The sequence below is a fragment of the Macaca mulatta genome, chromosome 12 (genome assembly GCF_049350105.2).
Source record: "Macaca mulatta isolate MMU2019108-1 chromosome 12, T2T-MMU8v2.0, whole genome shotgun sequence".
Lineage (NCBI taxonomy): Eukaryota > Metazoa > Chordata > Mammalia > Primates > Cercopithecidae > Macaca > Macaca mulatta.
In genome coordinates this window covers 9,959,548-9,977,361 of record NC_133417.1, presented here as the reverse complement: position 1 = coordinate 9,977,361, position 17,814 = coordinate 9,959,548, and the positions used below count along the sequence as shown (strand labels likewise).

The 17,814-nt window shown below is 38.6% G+C and overlaps 1 protein-coding gene and 1 non-coding gene across 3 annotated transcripts in view; one reads left to right on the top strand and one right to left on the bottom strand.

Annotated features, from left to right (window-relative positions):
• The window catches only part of MAP3K2 (mitogen-activated protein kinase kinase kinase 2), an 89,180-nt gene that overhangs the window by 12,325 nt on the left and 59,041 nt on the right, over positions 1 to 17,814 (bottom strand). Inside the window, exons 8-16 of one of the 2 annotated variants that reach the window (XM_028830619.2) lie at positions 15,940 to 16,070; positions 14,951 to 15,030; positions 13,412 to 13,479; positions 13,141 to 13,233; positions 11,092 to 11,298; positions 7,246 to 7,394; positions 6,713 to 6,844; positions 3,830 to 3,959; positions 89 to 197 (exon numbers count right to left, since the gene is read on the bottom strand). In XM_028830619.2, the coding sequence (XP_028686452.1) occupies positions 151 to 197; positions 3,830 to 3,959; positions 6,713 to 6,844; positions 7,246 to 7,394; positions 11,092 to 11,298; positions 13,141 to 13,233; positions 13,412 to 13,479; positions 14,951 to 15,030; positions 15,940 to 16,070 (1,037 nt within the window). In that variant the 3' untranslated portion in view covers positions 89 to 150. Of the gene's footprint in view, positions 1 to 88; positions 198 to 3,829; positions 3,960 to 6,712; positions 6,845 to 7,245; positions 7,395 to 11,091; positions 11,299 to 13,140; positions 13,234 to 13,411; positions 13,480 to 14,950; positions 15,031 to 15,939; positions 16,071 to 17,814 lie in introns of those variants that run through there. The other variant, XM_015109853.3, reaches the window with a different exon arrangement.
• On the top strand, positions 5,967 to 6,072 carry LOC114671549 (U6 spliceosomal RNA). The gene has a single exon (XR_003721591.2). It is a non-coding gene; the product is annotated as a U6 spliceosomal RNA (small nuclear RNA).

The window sequence follows — 17,814 nt, the reverse complement described above, 5'->3', positions numbered from 1 at the left end:
AAAAATGATCTCTAAGGAGGAGAGTGAATAGTGGAGAAAAGCTACTTTACAGACTGGAGAGGATAAAGAGACCCCACCCCTATCATGGGGCTTCCGTACCTGTCTTTCTGTTCTCCCAGCAAATTCCCCAGTCTAGTCAATGATGGTTCCCTAAAGCCTCTCTCCAGAGGATAGTCCAGAGTTCATTCTCTGCACACCTTAAGTGTAAACATGCCATGACATTAGTGATCTTCTAAAAAAGCACTGTCTAACATTTCCTACCATCCAATACTTTAAGAAAGACTGTCAAAAAAGCCACCATCTCTAGAATACTTAACCAGTGGAAGGACAACAAAGCCCATTTTTTACTGGCTACAAGCAGGGCTCTGATTGGGGAAGGAACAGTCCAAGGCAGGTCACAGACAAGGGAAGCTGTCTCTGGGGAGGAATCACCAATGTTGAACCAATGCTTACCCAGAAGAAGGGCTAAAGAGAAAATGGGTAGCCAGGCTCCAGCATAAGTTTCTAAAAACTTATTTTGGATGTGTCAAAAGTAAGTTATTAAGGAGACTTTTCAGACATACACAAAGGTAGAGCAGCATGCTCAGCCACCACCCAGCCTCAACATCCATCTGGATGACCCTGCCCCAGCCATACTGCCAACCACTCCTCCTCCCCTCTCTAGGATTTGAAGCACATTCAAGATGTCATGATAAACAAATGGTTCAGTACATATCTTTCAAAGATAAGGACTCTTATCACACCCAAGAGGATGAACAATAACTTCTTAATATTATCAAATATATAGTCGGTATTTAATTTGTTACATTAAAAAAACTAGAATCTAAATGAAGTCCATATATTGAGAGTCACTGATAAATCTTCTAAGTCTTTCCTAAAGTTCCCTCCAATCTCCTTTTCTTTTTTCTTTGCAACTTATGAAGAAACTAAGTTGTCTGCCTATAGCTTTCTCATGGTCTAGATTTTGCTGACTGCATCCCAAAGAATCATTTTAACATGCTCATCTGTCCTGTATGTATATTACATAATTCCGTAACCGAATTTGGAGGCTTGATCAGATTCAGGTTCAATTTCTGGGGAACTGAGGAACAAAACTAGATAGATAATGTTGTATTCTAGACAATCTCTATTTAAGTGATATCAGCAGCCATTAATGTTTAATGCCAATATCTGTTCATTATTCTTTCTTCGCTTCTTAGCCAAAATACTTCTATGAAGATAAGTTTCCTTTCATCCATTATTTGGTCTTCAGTGGTCTAGTTTGTAATACAAATACAACAAAAACAAAGGCAGAAGAGAGCAACTAGTTTTTGAAATAGTGAGTTGGTTCCCTAGCAATATAATCAATTCATTTTCATCCTAGGTTTCATTATGACTTCATGGGTCTAAACTGAAAACCAATCATCTTCCTTTTCTGTTACGATTTAAAAGTTGCTCATGGAAATTTGAGAAATACAGAAAAAGTATATAGGAGCCTGGCAACATAGCAATACCCTATCTCTACAAAAAAAAAAAAAGAAAAAATTTTTATTAACTGGGCATGGTGGTGTGTGCCTGTAGTCTCAGCTACTCGGGAGGCTGAGGTGAGAGGATTGGCTTGAACTCAACAGGTTGAAGCTTCAGTGAGCCATGATAGCACCACTTCACTCTAACCTGGGTGGCAGAGGGAGACCCTGACTCAAAAAAACCAAACAAACAAAGGCAGGGCGCGGTGGCTCACACCTGTAATCCCAGCACTTTGGGAGGCCAAGGCGGGCAGATCACCTGAGGTCGTGAGTTTGAGACCAGCCTGACCAACATGGAGAAACCCCATCTCTACTAAAAATACAAAATGAGCCGGGTGTGATGGCACATGCCAGTAATCCCAGCTACTAGCGAGGCTGAGGCAAGAGAATCGCTTGAACCCGGGGTGAGGGCGGAGGTTGCAGTGAGCCGAGATCGCACCACTGCACTCCAGCCCTGGGCAACAAGAGCGAAACTCCATCTAATTAAAAAAAAAAAAAAAAAGACCATCACTCATCCTGCCACTTGATGATAACCACCATCAATCATATGGAAATCTTCCTTCTAGGTCATACTTGAATTTTACAAACTTAAGATCATATTGCACACATCCAATTTTATATTTTATTTATTCTCTTATCAATACATTTGCCCTGTGCTTTAAAATCAGCTTACTTCCAACCTCCTCATTTGACCAGGATGGCTCCTCACTTCTGGCAAAGTTTGAAGAAGATCCACTCAGTGGGTAGCTCCGTCAGCTCCTTTGCCTTGCCTCATTGTGAGGGCTAACGAGAAGCTGGCTTGAATGGACATTATTCATAACTGAATAACCTCTCTATGAGGTTCTTTAAGCTATCAGGTTTCATACTTAACGACTGAGGTCTGCCTAAGATGTGTAGATCATGAGCAATGTACCCATCTTTTCAGACTTACTCTAAGTCCCATTCTAGCATATGTGATCTGGCTTAGGCATTCTGCATTCGACTCCATCACCAGAACTGGTTAGGAATGTTCTCGTTGCTCTGAATATGGCCATAATTAGGATGTGCCACACCTCAAAGGGGAAGTGAAAGCCTGGGAGCTCATCAGAGTCCCCAGCAAGATCAATGAATAGTATCTTTATACACGCAAATACAAATGTGTACACATACATATTTACAGTAATGCATTGCTTAATGATAGGGATGCATTCCGAAAAATGCATTGTTAGGCAATTTTGTCATTATGCAAACATCATAGAGTGTTTTTACACAAACCTAAATGGTATAGCCTACTACACACCTAGTCTATATGGTATAGCCACTGTTGTATATCTGGTCCATAATGACGTGGAAACATCATTATGTGGCACATTACTTTTTATTAACAAATGGGATCTCACTACATTAGGCTGGACTTGAACTCCTGGGTTCAAGCAATCCTCTTGCCTCAGCCTCCCAGGTAGCTGGGACTACAGTCATGCACCATCATGCCGCTATTCATTATTTTTATTTTTATTGATCGATTTATAAAGTGATGTCTAAATTTGGGGCTACCACCTACCTTTACAGGACCAAACTTCCAGGTGTGTTTTGTAGTATAGATTTTGAAGCATTCTTAAATTGTACTTATCCCCACCACTTGCTTTTGTGTGACTTCACGCATCTACCTACATCCTTTATCCCTGAAAACGGTTGAGTTTTTGAGTTTTAATGTCAGTTTGACATAGTTGGAGTTCATCAGAGCTCAGTTTGGGGTTCTTTTCTCCCCCCCTTCCTTCTTTCCCAAGCTAGTGACATCCATTCCTCCTAGCTCAAATTTGATCTCAAGATAAAGTATGTCATCATAGCTAACTTTTAAGAGCTTTTTAGGTATCAGGCACTACTTTAAGCATATTGCATGCATTAACTCATTTACTCCTTTAGAGAATCCTATGAGCTGGATACTGTTATCTCCATCATTTAAGAAAGAGGAACTGAGAGACTGAGTAACTTGTCCAAGGTCACACAGTGTGGATAAAGCCCGAATCTGAATCAGGCCACCTGGCAGCAGGGCTCCTACTCTTGGCCAGCCTGTCCTAATGCCTATGTAATATGTATGAAAGATGATCTCACTTGTATGGTCTCTTAAACTTTACTGATTCTGTGAGCCCCCACAGTAGAGCTACCCATTTGGGGAGACAGGACTGGTGTGATAAAACACTGATGCAGTTCACAAGAAAGCAAGAGAACTGTTTCCCTGTTTCAGAGATAGATGAATTAATGTTAAATGTCTTATCCACATCACTTGTTTCATTCACATTCACAAAGAACTGTCTATTTAAAATAGAAAATACCTCATTACTTACCTTTGATATCTCTATGGACAATCATATTACTATGCAAATAATGGACACCCTCCAGAATCTGACGGGTGTATTTCCTAGTCACATTCTCAGTAAGAGCGCCATATGCTTTTAATTGGTCCTTAATTGAACCCTAGGAGAAAACAACAACAACAACTACTGTATATGGTTTGAAATGAAAACTGCTATTAAATCTTTATTGGTAAAGAGGCCAGGAATTCTCATCTCACTTGTCTAAGCATGTCCTACTTGAATTTTATTTATTTTGTTCTTATTCTGTTTTTAAAGTATTTTATTGACATCTGCTGATTTTCTCAGGAAAAGGAATGGGTATAACTAGAAAGAACATATATGACATTTTAAAGTTTTTTCTTTATATAAGAAAAAACTCAACACTCAAGTTCGAAACATGAGAACATACACAAAAGGAGAACTTCAGATTTTCTCAAGTGTTTTTTAGGGCAGGATAAGGTGCCATCTCTGAGAAAGCTGAATCAGTCTGAAGTGAGGCATAGGTATTTGAATTTTGAAAAAGCTTCCCTAGTGATTCCAATGTACAAGTTTGAGTAATCATCCCTTTAAAAGACAGAAATAAAATGCTTCCTGAGGGACAAATCCCTTTTTTGACAGGAAAATACATCCGAATGTTTCTGCCTTTCCTTGAATTTTGGTAAACGGTGTACTCTGTCACATGAAAGTAAATCCTTGGATTTTACAGATTTAACCATTTGTCCTTTCCACTGTTTATGAGCCATCCTTGGAGGGAGAGCATTTTGCAATTCTGTGGACCCAAACTTGTAAATCACACATATGGAAAGGAGCAAGGGTGCCCAGTCAACTACTGACACCTACAGTTCAGCACGGCTTGTTTGTTCAGTCTACTGTGTCTCTACCTGTAGGATTATACAGAAGAGGCCAGGCACAGTAGTTTATGCCTGTAATCCCAGCACTTTGGGAGGCTGAGGAAGGCAGATCACCTGAGGTCAGGAGTTCAAGACCAGCCTGGCCAACAGGGTGAAACCCCATGTCTATTAAAAATACAAAAATTACACAGGTATCAGCCGGGCATGGTGACTCATGCTTGTAATCCCATCACTTTGGGAGGCTGAGGCGGGTGGATCACCTGAGGTCAGGAGTTCAAGACCAGCCTGGCCAACACGGTGAAACCCCGTCTCTACTAAAAATACAAAAAATTAGCTGGGCGTGGTGGCGGATGCCTGTAACCCAGCTACTCAGGAGGCTGAGGCAGGAGAAATGATTTAATTCGGGAGGCAGAGGTTAAAGTGAGCCGAGATCGCACCACTACACTCCAGCCTAGGCAACAAAGCGAGACTCCATCTCAAAAAATAAAAATTATGGCCGGGAGCAGTGGCTCATGCCTGTAATCCCAGCACTTTGGGAGGCTGAAGCGGGTGCATCACCTGAGGTCAGCAGTTTGAGACCAGCCTGGCCAACACGGTGAAACCCCGTCTCTACTAAAAATACAAAAATTAGCTGGGTGTGCTGGTGTGCACCTGTAATCCCAGCTACACGGGAGGCTGAGGCAGGAGAATTACTTGAACCGGGAGGCAGAGGTTGCAGTGAGCTGAGAGCATGCCATTGCCCAGCCTGGGCAACAAGAGCGAAACTCCATCTCAAAAATAAATAAATAAAACAAAAATTATGGAAATACATGTATTTTTAAATGAGTAAACATATCAATCACCACCTTGAAAATCATTAATACTAGATGTACTCTATTAAAAAATAAAATATACATAATGACAGATGTCACAAATCACATTTTATAACTCCTAATGAAATTATAGACTCTAGTGATGACTATCAGTGCTAAAAACAGTAGGTGGATAGTTGAAAAGGAACGGGCTATTCATATGTGCCACTGCTATATCTCTTATTACTTTCTGGTCTGCAGGAAAAAACAAAACTTTACAGTGCAGGAATCAATATGTCAATCACCCTCATCTAATGATTGGTCTTTGCATTGCTACAGTGGAATAACCAGAATAACCAGAAACTGGCTCCTGATAGGATGCATAGCTTCATCTATGATGTATCAAATTTGAATGTGAATCTAATTTAGACCTTAGATCTAACTTGATAATAAATAAAGGGATAAAAGAACAAATTAAAATCCACATGCTGATTTCGGCAGCACATACACTAAAATTAGAATGATACAGAGAAGATTAGCACAGCCCCTGCGCAAGTACGACATGGAAATTTGTGAAGCATTCCATATAACTAAAAATATAAAAAATTTAAAACAAAAAAACAAAATCCACAAGAATGCAATTAGAGAAATCCATGAGAGTTTTTTGGGTTTTTTTTTGCAAATTCTTCCAGATCCTGAGAGTGAAGACTCTTAACAGGCTATCTTCCTCTCTTTGTCAAATCTGTATCATGTACAAACTGACTGCTCTAGATAGTAATCCTAGCACTTTGGGAGGCCAAGGCAGAAGAATCACTGAGTTTGAAACCAGCCTAGGTAGCAGAGTGAGACCTTGCCTCTCTTTCTAAGAATTATAAAAAATTGTTTAAAAAGAGATAATTAAGGAGCATAACAATTAAATGTAATGTATCATCCTAGACTGGAACTTGGTGTGAATATATCAGCTATAATGGGCATTTTAGGGCATTTAAGGAAATCTCAAGATAGACTGCTAAGATGTCTGTAACCTACTTTAGAATACTTTAGCATTAATGAGTTAAAAAATACAAAGACAGATGAAGAGGACAGAAAATATAACCCAGCTCTAATTTAAAACTCTTTCAAAATGTCTTTAACTAGGGTTAACATTTTATAATCTACGTTTTTTTTGTCTTTCTTTTATTAACTGTAATTTTAAATGGAATGTGCATTTTCAAAAAGATGTACTAACTTACCCCTGGCATATATTCCATAAATATGGAAAGTGTTTTTTCCTGGGGATCCCTCAAACAGCCATAATACTGAACAATTCGCTCATGCAGCAAGTTTTTCAGCAACTGAATTTCACATTCAAGTGCGTTTACTTCCTGAAAGAGAGAATTCATTGTTAAGTCTTCAACAATGTCAGTAAAAGCAAAAAATTCTAACTTCATGGACCATCAAGGTGATTTCATTCTGAAAATTTCAGTTCCCAGTAACAAATATCTGAAAGTCTCTAACCAATAACTTTTTAAACAGTCCTTGATGATATGCTAAAGCAACACTGAATCAGATTAATATTATAACTGAAGTACTAAAAAAGAAAAATACATATTGAAAAGTAGATAAATATATCTAATCTGTTTTACAAATAATTTATACTAAAGAAAACTGTACTTTTTAGTAAAAATGCTTCTTATTTAGAATGGAAGGGGCTTAATGTTAAAAGAATAATAATAAATAAAGTTTCTTATAATGTGACAAAGTAAATGTGTGCAGTGATTTTTACCTTGCTGGTCTCAGGACTATCAGGATCAAACTGAACTTGCTTAACAGCCAATTCTCTTCCTGTATCAACATCATAACAGAGGTAGACCCTTCCAAAGGCTCCTTGGCCAAGCAGTTTGCCCAATCTCCAGTTGGTTGGAGCCCGAGGTGCTGAAAAAGAACACGTTCTTAAAGTGAAATATCAAACAGCACACAAATGGTTAATAACTAAATGAACATACTGCATTAGTGACATCCTCCATTGAATGTGCTTGGATATAAGGGAAAATTATGATTATCCAAATTCACATAGGTACCGCCTTTCAAAATTTTCTCTTTCATCCGTTTTCTACAAATCCTAAACCAAAAAAAGATTCATATCCCAAGAGTCATTTTTTTCTGAAATTGTTTTCCTAATTACACGTGACAGCATCTTTCTTTCACTCAGTCTAAGATGCCAAAGACTGTAAGATGCACCATTTCTAATCTTCACTGCAGTAATATTTGTACTTAGTTTTTCAGCCTCCACCTACAATGTAGAAAGCTGGAAAAAGTATCAATCCCATACAAACAAGAGAAATCTGGGTAATCTACAAAATTTAACTTTTATTGAACACATATCAAAAAGCTAAGATTGCAGGGCAACCAACTAACCTGAAATCGAAGGAAAAAGTGGCATTTCCAAGGAGAGACAGAACAGAAGCAGTGACTCACTTATGGCAAAGCACAGAGAAAGACCCACACCAGCAGGGAATAATTCACCTCCATTTTAAACAAATGTGGGCTGGCATGAGAGTATTGAACCCTTGGGAGATCCAGACACAGGTGAGCTCACACCTGCTCAAAGTCTTTTCTGTGGACCTCTACCATGCACTCACAGGGGCAGGAGACACCAGGGAAAGCCTCCCTTGGTAGTCAAGGCCCGGAGAAGGGGAATGGCCCACTGTTGTGGGAAATGCAGAAAGCCCTTCCACACCCCTCTCCCCTAAGAAACAAGAGCCTTCAGCTGCTGGAGAAAGCAGAAAACCCTGTCACCCCTGCGTTACAGGTAAAGACCTACTGAGACTAGGGGAATGAGAAAGAAAGAAAACAAACAAACAAACTCTACCCCTGACAGAGAAGCTGGAAACCTTCTGTGACCCTGACCATTAGAGCACTCCTACTCCTGGAAGATGGGTAAGCCCATCTCTGAGAACGGAGGAGATAAAGCCTGCCTAAGACTGAAGCTGGATAGGACAACACAGAACCTTCTATTCTGCCTCCCCATCCTAGGCTTGCAAGTAGCAGCAATCCACTACTGAGAGCACAAGGCCATAGAGAGATCCTCCCTCTCTGAGAAGTAGGCACAAAAGGAAGGTCAAGGCTGGGTGCAGTGACCCACACCTGTAATCCCAGCACTTTGGGAGGCCAAGGCAGGTGGATTACCTGAGGTCAGGAGTTCAAGACCAGCCTGGCCAATGTGGCAAAACCCCATTTCTACTAAAAAAAAAAAAAAAAGAAAAAAAAGCCAGGTGTGGTGGCGGACACCTGTAATTGCAGCTACTTGGGAGGCTGATGCAGGAGAATCGCTTGAACCCGGGAGGGGGAGGTTGCAGTGAGCCAGTATCGCGCCCCTGCACTCCAACCTGGGCAACTCCATCTCAAAAAAAAAAAAAAAAAAACAACGCTGATGGAGCAGGACGGCTGAGAAAATCCCTTTAGGAAACCAGTACAAAGTAATTCAAAGAATTTAAAGTCAGTGGTGCACAGGGACCACGGCAACAACAAAATCCAAACCCAGCTCAACTCCTGACTAGATTGACTCAGCTTCTCATAGTTACGGCCTAGCAGAAGAAGAGCTGTGCCTATTTCCAGGCATACATTCTATTCACCTCCTCCTTTATCCTATACATGATATCTGGCATTCACTGTAAAATGATGGCACAAAAAAGCAACCCTTCCAAAGAAAATCAAGAGAGAAAGCAATTAATACAACCAGACTCAGAAGGTTCAGACGGGAAATTTAAAATAACTTGACTAACATGTTAAAGGTTCTAATGGAAAAGGTAGACAACATGCATGAACAGATGGTGAACAGAGCAATGGAAACTACAGGAATGAGTCACATGAAAATGCATGAAATAAAGAACAATGACAGAAATTAAGAATTCCTTCAACAGGATCATAAATAGATGCAACAAGGCTGAGGAAAGAATCAGTGAACCTGAAAATAGATCAATGGGGCCAGAGAGAGGGGGCGGGGAGGGAGAGATAGAGAGTGTGTGTGTGTGGGAGAGGGAGAAAAAACAGAGGTATGAGACAGTATCAAATAGTCTAGTGTACAGGTAATAGGAATCCCAAAAGAAAAAGGAAGAATGAGACAGAAAAAATACTTGGAGAGGTAACAACTGAGAACTTTTCACAAACTATAAATATAATAAACTGAAAGAACACCAGCTGGGAACCCTACACAAATATACCTAGACACATCTTATTCACACTGTAGAAAATCAAAGACAAAATCTTGAAAGCAGCTGGGACAGCTGCGGAGGAAGAAAGCATATTACATATGGAGGAACAAAGATAAGAATTATAGCAGATTTCTCTTCAGGAAGTATATACGCCAGAAGACAATGGGACAATAGCTTTAAAGTGCTAGAAAGGCCAGGTGCAGTGGCTCACACTGTAATTCCAGCACTTTGGGAGGTTGTGGCAGGTGGATCAGCTTAAGCCCAAGAGTTCAAGACCAGCCTGGGCAACACAGCAAAACCCTGTCTCCACAAAAAATACAAAAATTATCTGGGCATGGTGGTGCATGCCTGTAATGCCAGATACTTGAGAGTCTGAGGTGGGAGAATTGCTTGAGCCCAGGAGGCAGAGGTTGCAACGAGTTGAGATTACACCACGGCCTGAGTGACAGAGTGAGATCCTGTCACAAAAATGAAGGAGAAATACAGACTTTTTTCAAACAAACAAAAGCTGAATGAACTTACTACCAGCAAGTCTATTTTACAAGAAAGGTTAAAATGCAGTTTTTCAGGCAGAAGGAATTTGATACCCAACAGATCTTGGATCTGTCTTTGTTTATATAGATTTTGGATCTATACAAAGATCTATAAAAATGAATATACTGAAAATATATATAAAAGACATTTTTCTCTTATTTTTAATCACTTCAAAAGATAGCTGTCTAAGGCAAAAATAACAGCAATATAGCATGGGGTCAATATGGATAGAAAAGTAAACTATGACACACTAGCACAAAAAAGGAATTCAGAGTATGTAAATAGTGCTGTAACAAACATCTTCGAGCATGAATCTTTGTATACACTGATTACATAATAAGGTCTAAATGCTTTGCAATCCGGCCTGAGTTACCACTGTAGGCCTATTCCCACTATTTCAAGTAAGATACCCCCACATCAGCCAAAAATTGAACTATTCACCATTTTTAGATGATGTTATGGCCTCTTGCACATTATCTCCTCAGCTGGTGATTTCTACTCACATTTAAATGCTATACAATTATTTCTCCATATATCATCTACCCCATTAGATTATGTCTTAAGAGATTATGTTTGAAATCTCAGTGGTAGGCATTCAACCTCAGTGGCAGGCATTCAACAAGGATATGTGAAATGAATGGATAAAAAATGACTAGTTGGTAATAGTTTTCCTAATACAAGTGAAGAACAGAATTATCTAAGGTAATTAACAGTGATACCATGCTTATACCTGACATTCCAACTACCTTTAGAAACACCATTATTACCTTTTTTGAGTAGTTCATCTGACCCCAAAAACTCACTTAGGATTTATTCCTTTTAATACTATAAAATTCTGCAAAGGTTCTGCTCTACATTTCACTATGCCAAGTTCTATTACTTACAACGGCTGGGTGGGCTGATGTCCATTACGGTCAAAGTAGGATTGTCTATGTCACTTCCCCTTCTTCTTATTCGACTATCATCATACTCTGGGGTAAAGATACTGCTTCCACTACTGGTGCTTAAGGAGTGATCAGTAGGACTGAAACTCACAGGAGACCGGAAGCTGGTCCCCTGGGTCCTTCTAGCTCTTGGAAAAGTTTTACGACCTACAAAATGAAAAGAGAATGACCTTATACCTTTTATTAATATGTTGTACTTTTAAAGTATTTAAAATTTGTAACGTAGAGAATAGAAATTTGTCCTGTGACTAGGCTAAGAAACTGAAATAGCAATGATTGGGTGGGAAAAAATAAACAGAACCTGAATATGAATTCAAATAATCTCTTATGATAAAACATGTATGAGTGTGCTCACACACACATACACACACAAATCATAAAAAGGAACCTCCTCGCTTCTGGAGAAAAAGGAGAAAAAAAATTTACTCTCATTTCCAATAATGATTTTAAAATCTAAAACAAAGATTCAAAAGTTCATAGGTAGTAATTTCTTTCTTTTCTTTTTGAGACGGAGTTTCACTCTTGTTGCCCAGGCTGGAGTGCAGTGGTACAATCTTGGCTCACTGCAACCTCCACCTCCCAGGTTCAAGTGATTCTCCTGTCTCAGCCTCCCAAGTAGCTGGGATTACAGGCGCCCACCACCATGCCCAGCTAATTTTTCATATTTTCAGTAGAGACAGGGTTTCATCATGTTGGCCAGGCTAGTCTCGAACTCCTGACCTCAGGTGATCCACCCACCTCGGCCTCCCAAAGTGCTGGGATTACAGGCATGACCCACCGCACCTGGCAAGTAATTTTTTTTCTTAAAGGGATGATGTAAGTATCAATCTCATCATCAAGGAGTAATTTTCTAATATCATTTAAAAATTACTTCTTTTGGATGGGTGCAGTGGCTCATGCCTGTAATTCCAGCAATTTGGGAGGCAAAGGCAGGCAGATCACCTGAGCCCAGGAGTTTGAGACCAGTCTGGGCAACATGGCGAAACCCCATCTCTACTAAAAATATAAAAATTAGGCTGGGCACAGTGGCTCACGCCTGTAATCCTAGCACTCTGGGAGGCCGAGGCGGGTGAATCACTGAAGATCAGGAGTTTTGAGACCAGCCTGGCCAACATGGCAAAACCCCGTCTAGATTAAAAATACAAAAATTAGCCAGGTGTGGTGGCGGGCACCTGTAATCCCAGCTACTTGGGAGGCTGAGGCAGGAGAATCCCTTCAACCCGGGAGGCAGAGGCTGCAGTAAGCTGAGATCGTACCACTGCACTCTGGCCTGGGAGAAAGAGCAAGACTCCACCTCAAAAAAAAAAAAAATTAGCCAGGCATGGTGGCATGCACCTATAATCCCAGCTACTTGGGAGGCTGAGGCAGGAGAATCGCTTGAACCCAGGAGGTGGAGGGTGCAGTGAGCAGAGATCATGCCACTGCACTCCAGCCTGGGTGACAGAGTGAGACTCTGTCTAGGGGGAAAAAAAAAGAAAGAAAATTACTCCATTTTGGCCAGGTGCAGTGGCTCACACCTGTAATCCCAGCACTTTGGGAGGCTGAGGCAGGAGGACTGCTTGAGCCCAAGACTTTAAGACCAGCCTGGGCAACATGGTGGGACACTCTCTGCACAAAAAAAAATTTTTAATTAGCTGGGTGTGATGGCAAATGCCTGTAATGGCACACATCTGAACTCAGGAAGCCAAGGCAGGAAGACCACTTGAGCCCAGGAATTTGAAGTTACAGTGAGCTAAGATCATGCCGCAGCACTCCTGCCTGGGCAGCAAAACTTTGGCTCTTAAAAAAGTATTCCTTTTCTTTAAGGTACAGCCAAGTCTTATAAGTTGACATAAAGCCAAAATGCCCATTATATTTTTGTTATAACACAATTTCCTCATATTTTTCTAATGGTATTACACAAATATGAGGTTTAAAAAAATTTTTTTTAATTTATTTTCGTTGTTGAGAGTTTTAACTGTTCTTGTGGTCTAATTGCCAGAAACTTACCATCATTATACTCTTGATGATGATATGAAACATGATACCTTCTTGGATATGTTCCTCCTTTTCCAAATTTCTCAAAGATAGGGTTATCATAGTCTGTTAAGACATATAAGATGGTTATCTTTTATTTTAAAAAATAGTTAAATATTTCTAATGATGAAAAGCACATTTATACATTTTTATTTGACTTTTCAAAAATCTCCCCTCTCCTTCCCAGCCAAAACATTATCCAATGACATAAACATTTAAACATTTAGAATTTATAAAGTCTAACCTGAAAATTCCTGATGATTATCTGGGTAGCTCTGTGCCCTAGGCATTCGTGATTTTGGATAGCTCTCTCTATAAAGAAAAAAATGTCACATTAAGTTTACAGTAAGTACGTAAGACATTAAAAAAAATCTTTAAGCAATATCTATATCTGTGCCTCTCTGTATGGGTGTGTGTAAAGGAGCTCACTTTGAAAGGTTACCGTAACTAAAAAAGAAAAACTACACTAACTTGGTACATGTAGGCAAAGAGCCTGGCTTTAAAAATTAACCTTACAGTACAGTGGAAGAATGATGTATTTTGGAATCATAGGTGTTTCTAAGCACTGTGTTTCAATCCAAGCTCTGCCACTTAACTATGTAACCTTGGCAAATCACCCTTCTGCATCAACAAAAAAGATAATTTCCAACTAATCAAGTGTATACAAGTAAGGTGTCCAGGATAGTTTTTTGCAAATGATGAGTACTCAAATATATAGCTTTCTCATTACTACTTCCGTGAATTTCTTAAATGTCTACCTTGAGGTAGACATTGACACATACAGAAATTTCATATACATGGACAAAAGAAACTTAAATGTGCATTCCCATACAATATTAGTTATTTTTTCAGAATTTGCTTTCATAAAGCAATTCCAGAGAGGATTACCAAGAATACTGTCCTACTGAGACCAGAAGGGGGAGCACTTGTAACAAAAAATTAACATTTTGCAACTTCATCCTTCTCATATTCCTGAACAGCTTTTTCACAAAAGTACTTAAATGTTTGCCTACACGTACCAACATGGCACAGTGGGCTACAATTACCAATAATTTAAATTATTTCTAATCTGGTGCCAGAATGAACATAATCCTGAACAGGTGAAATAACTTAGGAAATCTCCAAAAACAAACATATTAATGTAAAAGTTGATAGCACTTTCACAAACACAGTTTTAAAAGTAAATGTACATAAATTCTAAATTTGATTTGCCTTCAAACACACAATTTTGACATGCAGGAATATTCAAACTATTATAATCAGGTATCATTTTTAATAACAAAGATACTGAATTCTATGAGGTAAAGGGATTTATACACACTGTGCAAAAATTAATCTGCCATCAGTATATACAAGTACCAATTATATTCCTCTGAATGTAGCACAAAAAAGTTACTGATAATTCAACATGCTATGAATATTTACCCATATCTATTAAAAAAGAAAAACTACTATAAACTGAGCATGGTGGTTCATGTGTGTAATCCCAGCGCTTTAGGAGGCCAAGGCAGGAGGTTTGCTTGAGCCCAGGAGTTCGAGATCAGCCTGGGTAACAAAGTGAAACCCCCATCTCTACAAATAATACAAACAACTTAGCCAGATGTGGTATTAATAGCAAATGCCTTTGGTCCTAGCTCCTCAGGGGTCGGAGGTGGGAGGACTGATAGAGCCCAGGAGGTCAAGGCTGCAGTAAGCTGCATTCAAGCCACTGCACTCCAGCCTGGGTGACAGCAAAACTCTGTCTCAAATAAACAAACCATCCCAAAACTACGATAAATATTACCCATCCAAAGGACTATCAAGTGATGGACAACTTCCTGAGCCAGAATTTTCAGGGCTGCTTAAAGATAACGGATCCAGCATCTAGGAAAAAAAAGCAGTTCCACCATGATTCAATTAGATATAACCAAAAGTTGCTTATTAAAAAAAACCTTCCTTAATGAGACATACTTCATGTAACATAAAATTCACCCATTTAAAGTATACAAGTCAAGGCTTTTAGAATACTGAGAGCTGTGCAACCCTCACTCACCACAATTTTAGAATAATTCCATACTCAATAGTGGTCACTCTCCAGAGTTACTCATTTTCAAATGTCCCTTGTAAGCAAGCCACGACTTCAAAATTTCCTAAGAGAAAAATATTCTTTCTCTATAGACTATTGACTAAATAATTAAAAGCTACAACATTTCACACTATTTTGCTTACTGAAAACTGAACAATGGCCCCACCCAAACTGAGACTAATGACACTATGACTGTTACATTATTAGAAAATGTGAACTACTATAATAGTGTGAACATATAATGCAATGCAATGTTAAGGGAATAATAGCAACTCCATGAAAACATTTTAATACTATAAAACTGAAGTATTTTTTAAATGTTTCCGAAAGTTTACAAACCTCAGTTTCGTGAAGTTAAATATTTGTAGTTTCATTCGATCTTTCAAATGTTTAAAAAAAAAACAATCTGGCTATTAATTCCAGGATTACAAAGCAAATGCATTATCATTCACTCACTCTCATTCATTCACTTACTGAGCAATAAAAAACCAGCTGTATTCCAGCTTTCTTTACACAGGCACAAGTACATTAACGGGCATTTTCCTATATTTTTTCTATTTTGTTCAGTTAAGAAGATATGTAATTAGAGAAGAGATAACACACACACACACACACACACACACACACACCCCCAGTTACCTGCCAGATCACACTGACCCTGACAACATCTCTTTAAATTAAATTTAAAAACTCAAACTTTTGCTTACTTGGTCCATGCTCTCTGGAATGAATTCTCCTTCACTGTTGATACTAGTGAATGACCCATTTCGGGCAACCTGGTGTAATTCATCTGGAATGTATCCTGGGGGAGGAGAACTTCTATCTCTACTAGTAGGACCTCAAGGAAGAAAAATAATGTAATTTATAATTATAGGCAAGGGAATCAAGTTTTGTTTTAAATAGGCTATATTTCTGAATTATATCAATAATACTTTCAGCAAAAGAAAATTGTTTTTATTAAAACTTGTCAGAACATTCATTTGTAAAACTTTAAATGGTTTTATAACCTTTGTAAATTCCCACCCTATCATAATTATTAACCTCACCATAATATTACATTTATACTCACTAGGTAGTATCGTATTCTGACTGCTAATGGAATGATAATACAATATAGATTTCCGGCATTAAGACAGTTTAAGTAATCACATTTCTTATGAGACAATAACCCACTTTATTTTACTTGGTTCTGTGGAAATGATGCTATATTTATTAGTACAGTGTCTCACCTTTCCTCATAGTTTTTTGAAATTAAACTATAAGACAGATATGGGGAAGTTATGTGAGCATTTAAGTTCTGGTCCAATTTAAAGCAAAAAAGGTTTCAGCTTTATGTAAAGGAGTCATTGTGAGTATATGCAAGCATTTGTTAGTGAGACAGGGAGAAAGAAGAGAGCAAAATGATTACCAAGACATGTGCATAAAAGAGAATACTGTCTACACTTGTCTGTAAAATGATTAGGAGCTCAATTTGAGTCAGGATTGATTTAGGCGTCATAACAACCGTAGCCACAATAATATTGGTCCCTAATATTTTTATTCCTTCCATATCCCCGTGCTTACAAAAGAAGATCAATATAGTCAATTACCAAAAGGAGACAGAACTAAAAAAAAAAAAAAAAAAAAGGCTATGAAAATTTTGTCTCCCTATTTGACAACCCATTTTTCACAGTAATGCATATGCCAATGCACTCTTGGTTGAGACCTGTTTATCAGCAAACACTCCTAACCTAAAGGAGTTTTTCCTCTATCTCCCTTTTATAAAAACAATTAAAGAAAACAACTGCCAACATATAAGAAAAATAATGGTCATATCTAGCAAAGCCATTCAAAGTTTAAAGCAGTGCCAATAAAAGACCACTAATTCTATACTTCACGATTTCCAGTTTCTTCTTATGCTGGCACTGACGTCAAGAATATTTATTAGAATAAGATTGAGGTATTCAGTGTAATTTTAATTCAAAATATATTTAAAATGTCAATTTAATTAGTGCATTTAGCTTGCTCTGTCTAATGCAACTAAAGTGAATTAGAGCTGGGCACTGTGGCTCACGCCTGTAATCCCAGCACTTTGGGAGGCCGAGGTGGACAGATCACATGAGCTCAGGAGTTCGAGACTAGCCTGGCCAACATGCTGAAACTCCATCTCTACTAAAAATATAAAAATGAGCCAGGCATGGTGGCAGGTGCCTGTAATCTTAGTTATAAAGTGAATTAGCAATTTTTTAATAAAGTGACAAGTACCATAATGTGATAAGAAATGGAGATAAAGAAAGAAATGTACAATGAACATCTGAGCTTTGTACAATGTACAAATGTACAATGAGCTTTCTAGTTTGAAAAGTAAAATGTACAAGTGTTCTCTCAATTTAATGCTACAACAATCCCATGACTTAAAGAAGAAGACACATTTACTGGTCTCAGGTTCATCACAGAGCTGGAATTTGAATTTGGCTATTTCAAATGTTCTTTCACCAAATTTTAAAACTGTATCAAAATACATCTGAACGAAAAGGACAAGCCATTTGTATTTTGCTTGTGTATCACCTCTGCTGCTCGCATTTCTGCATTCCTGAAACCCA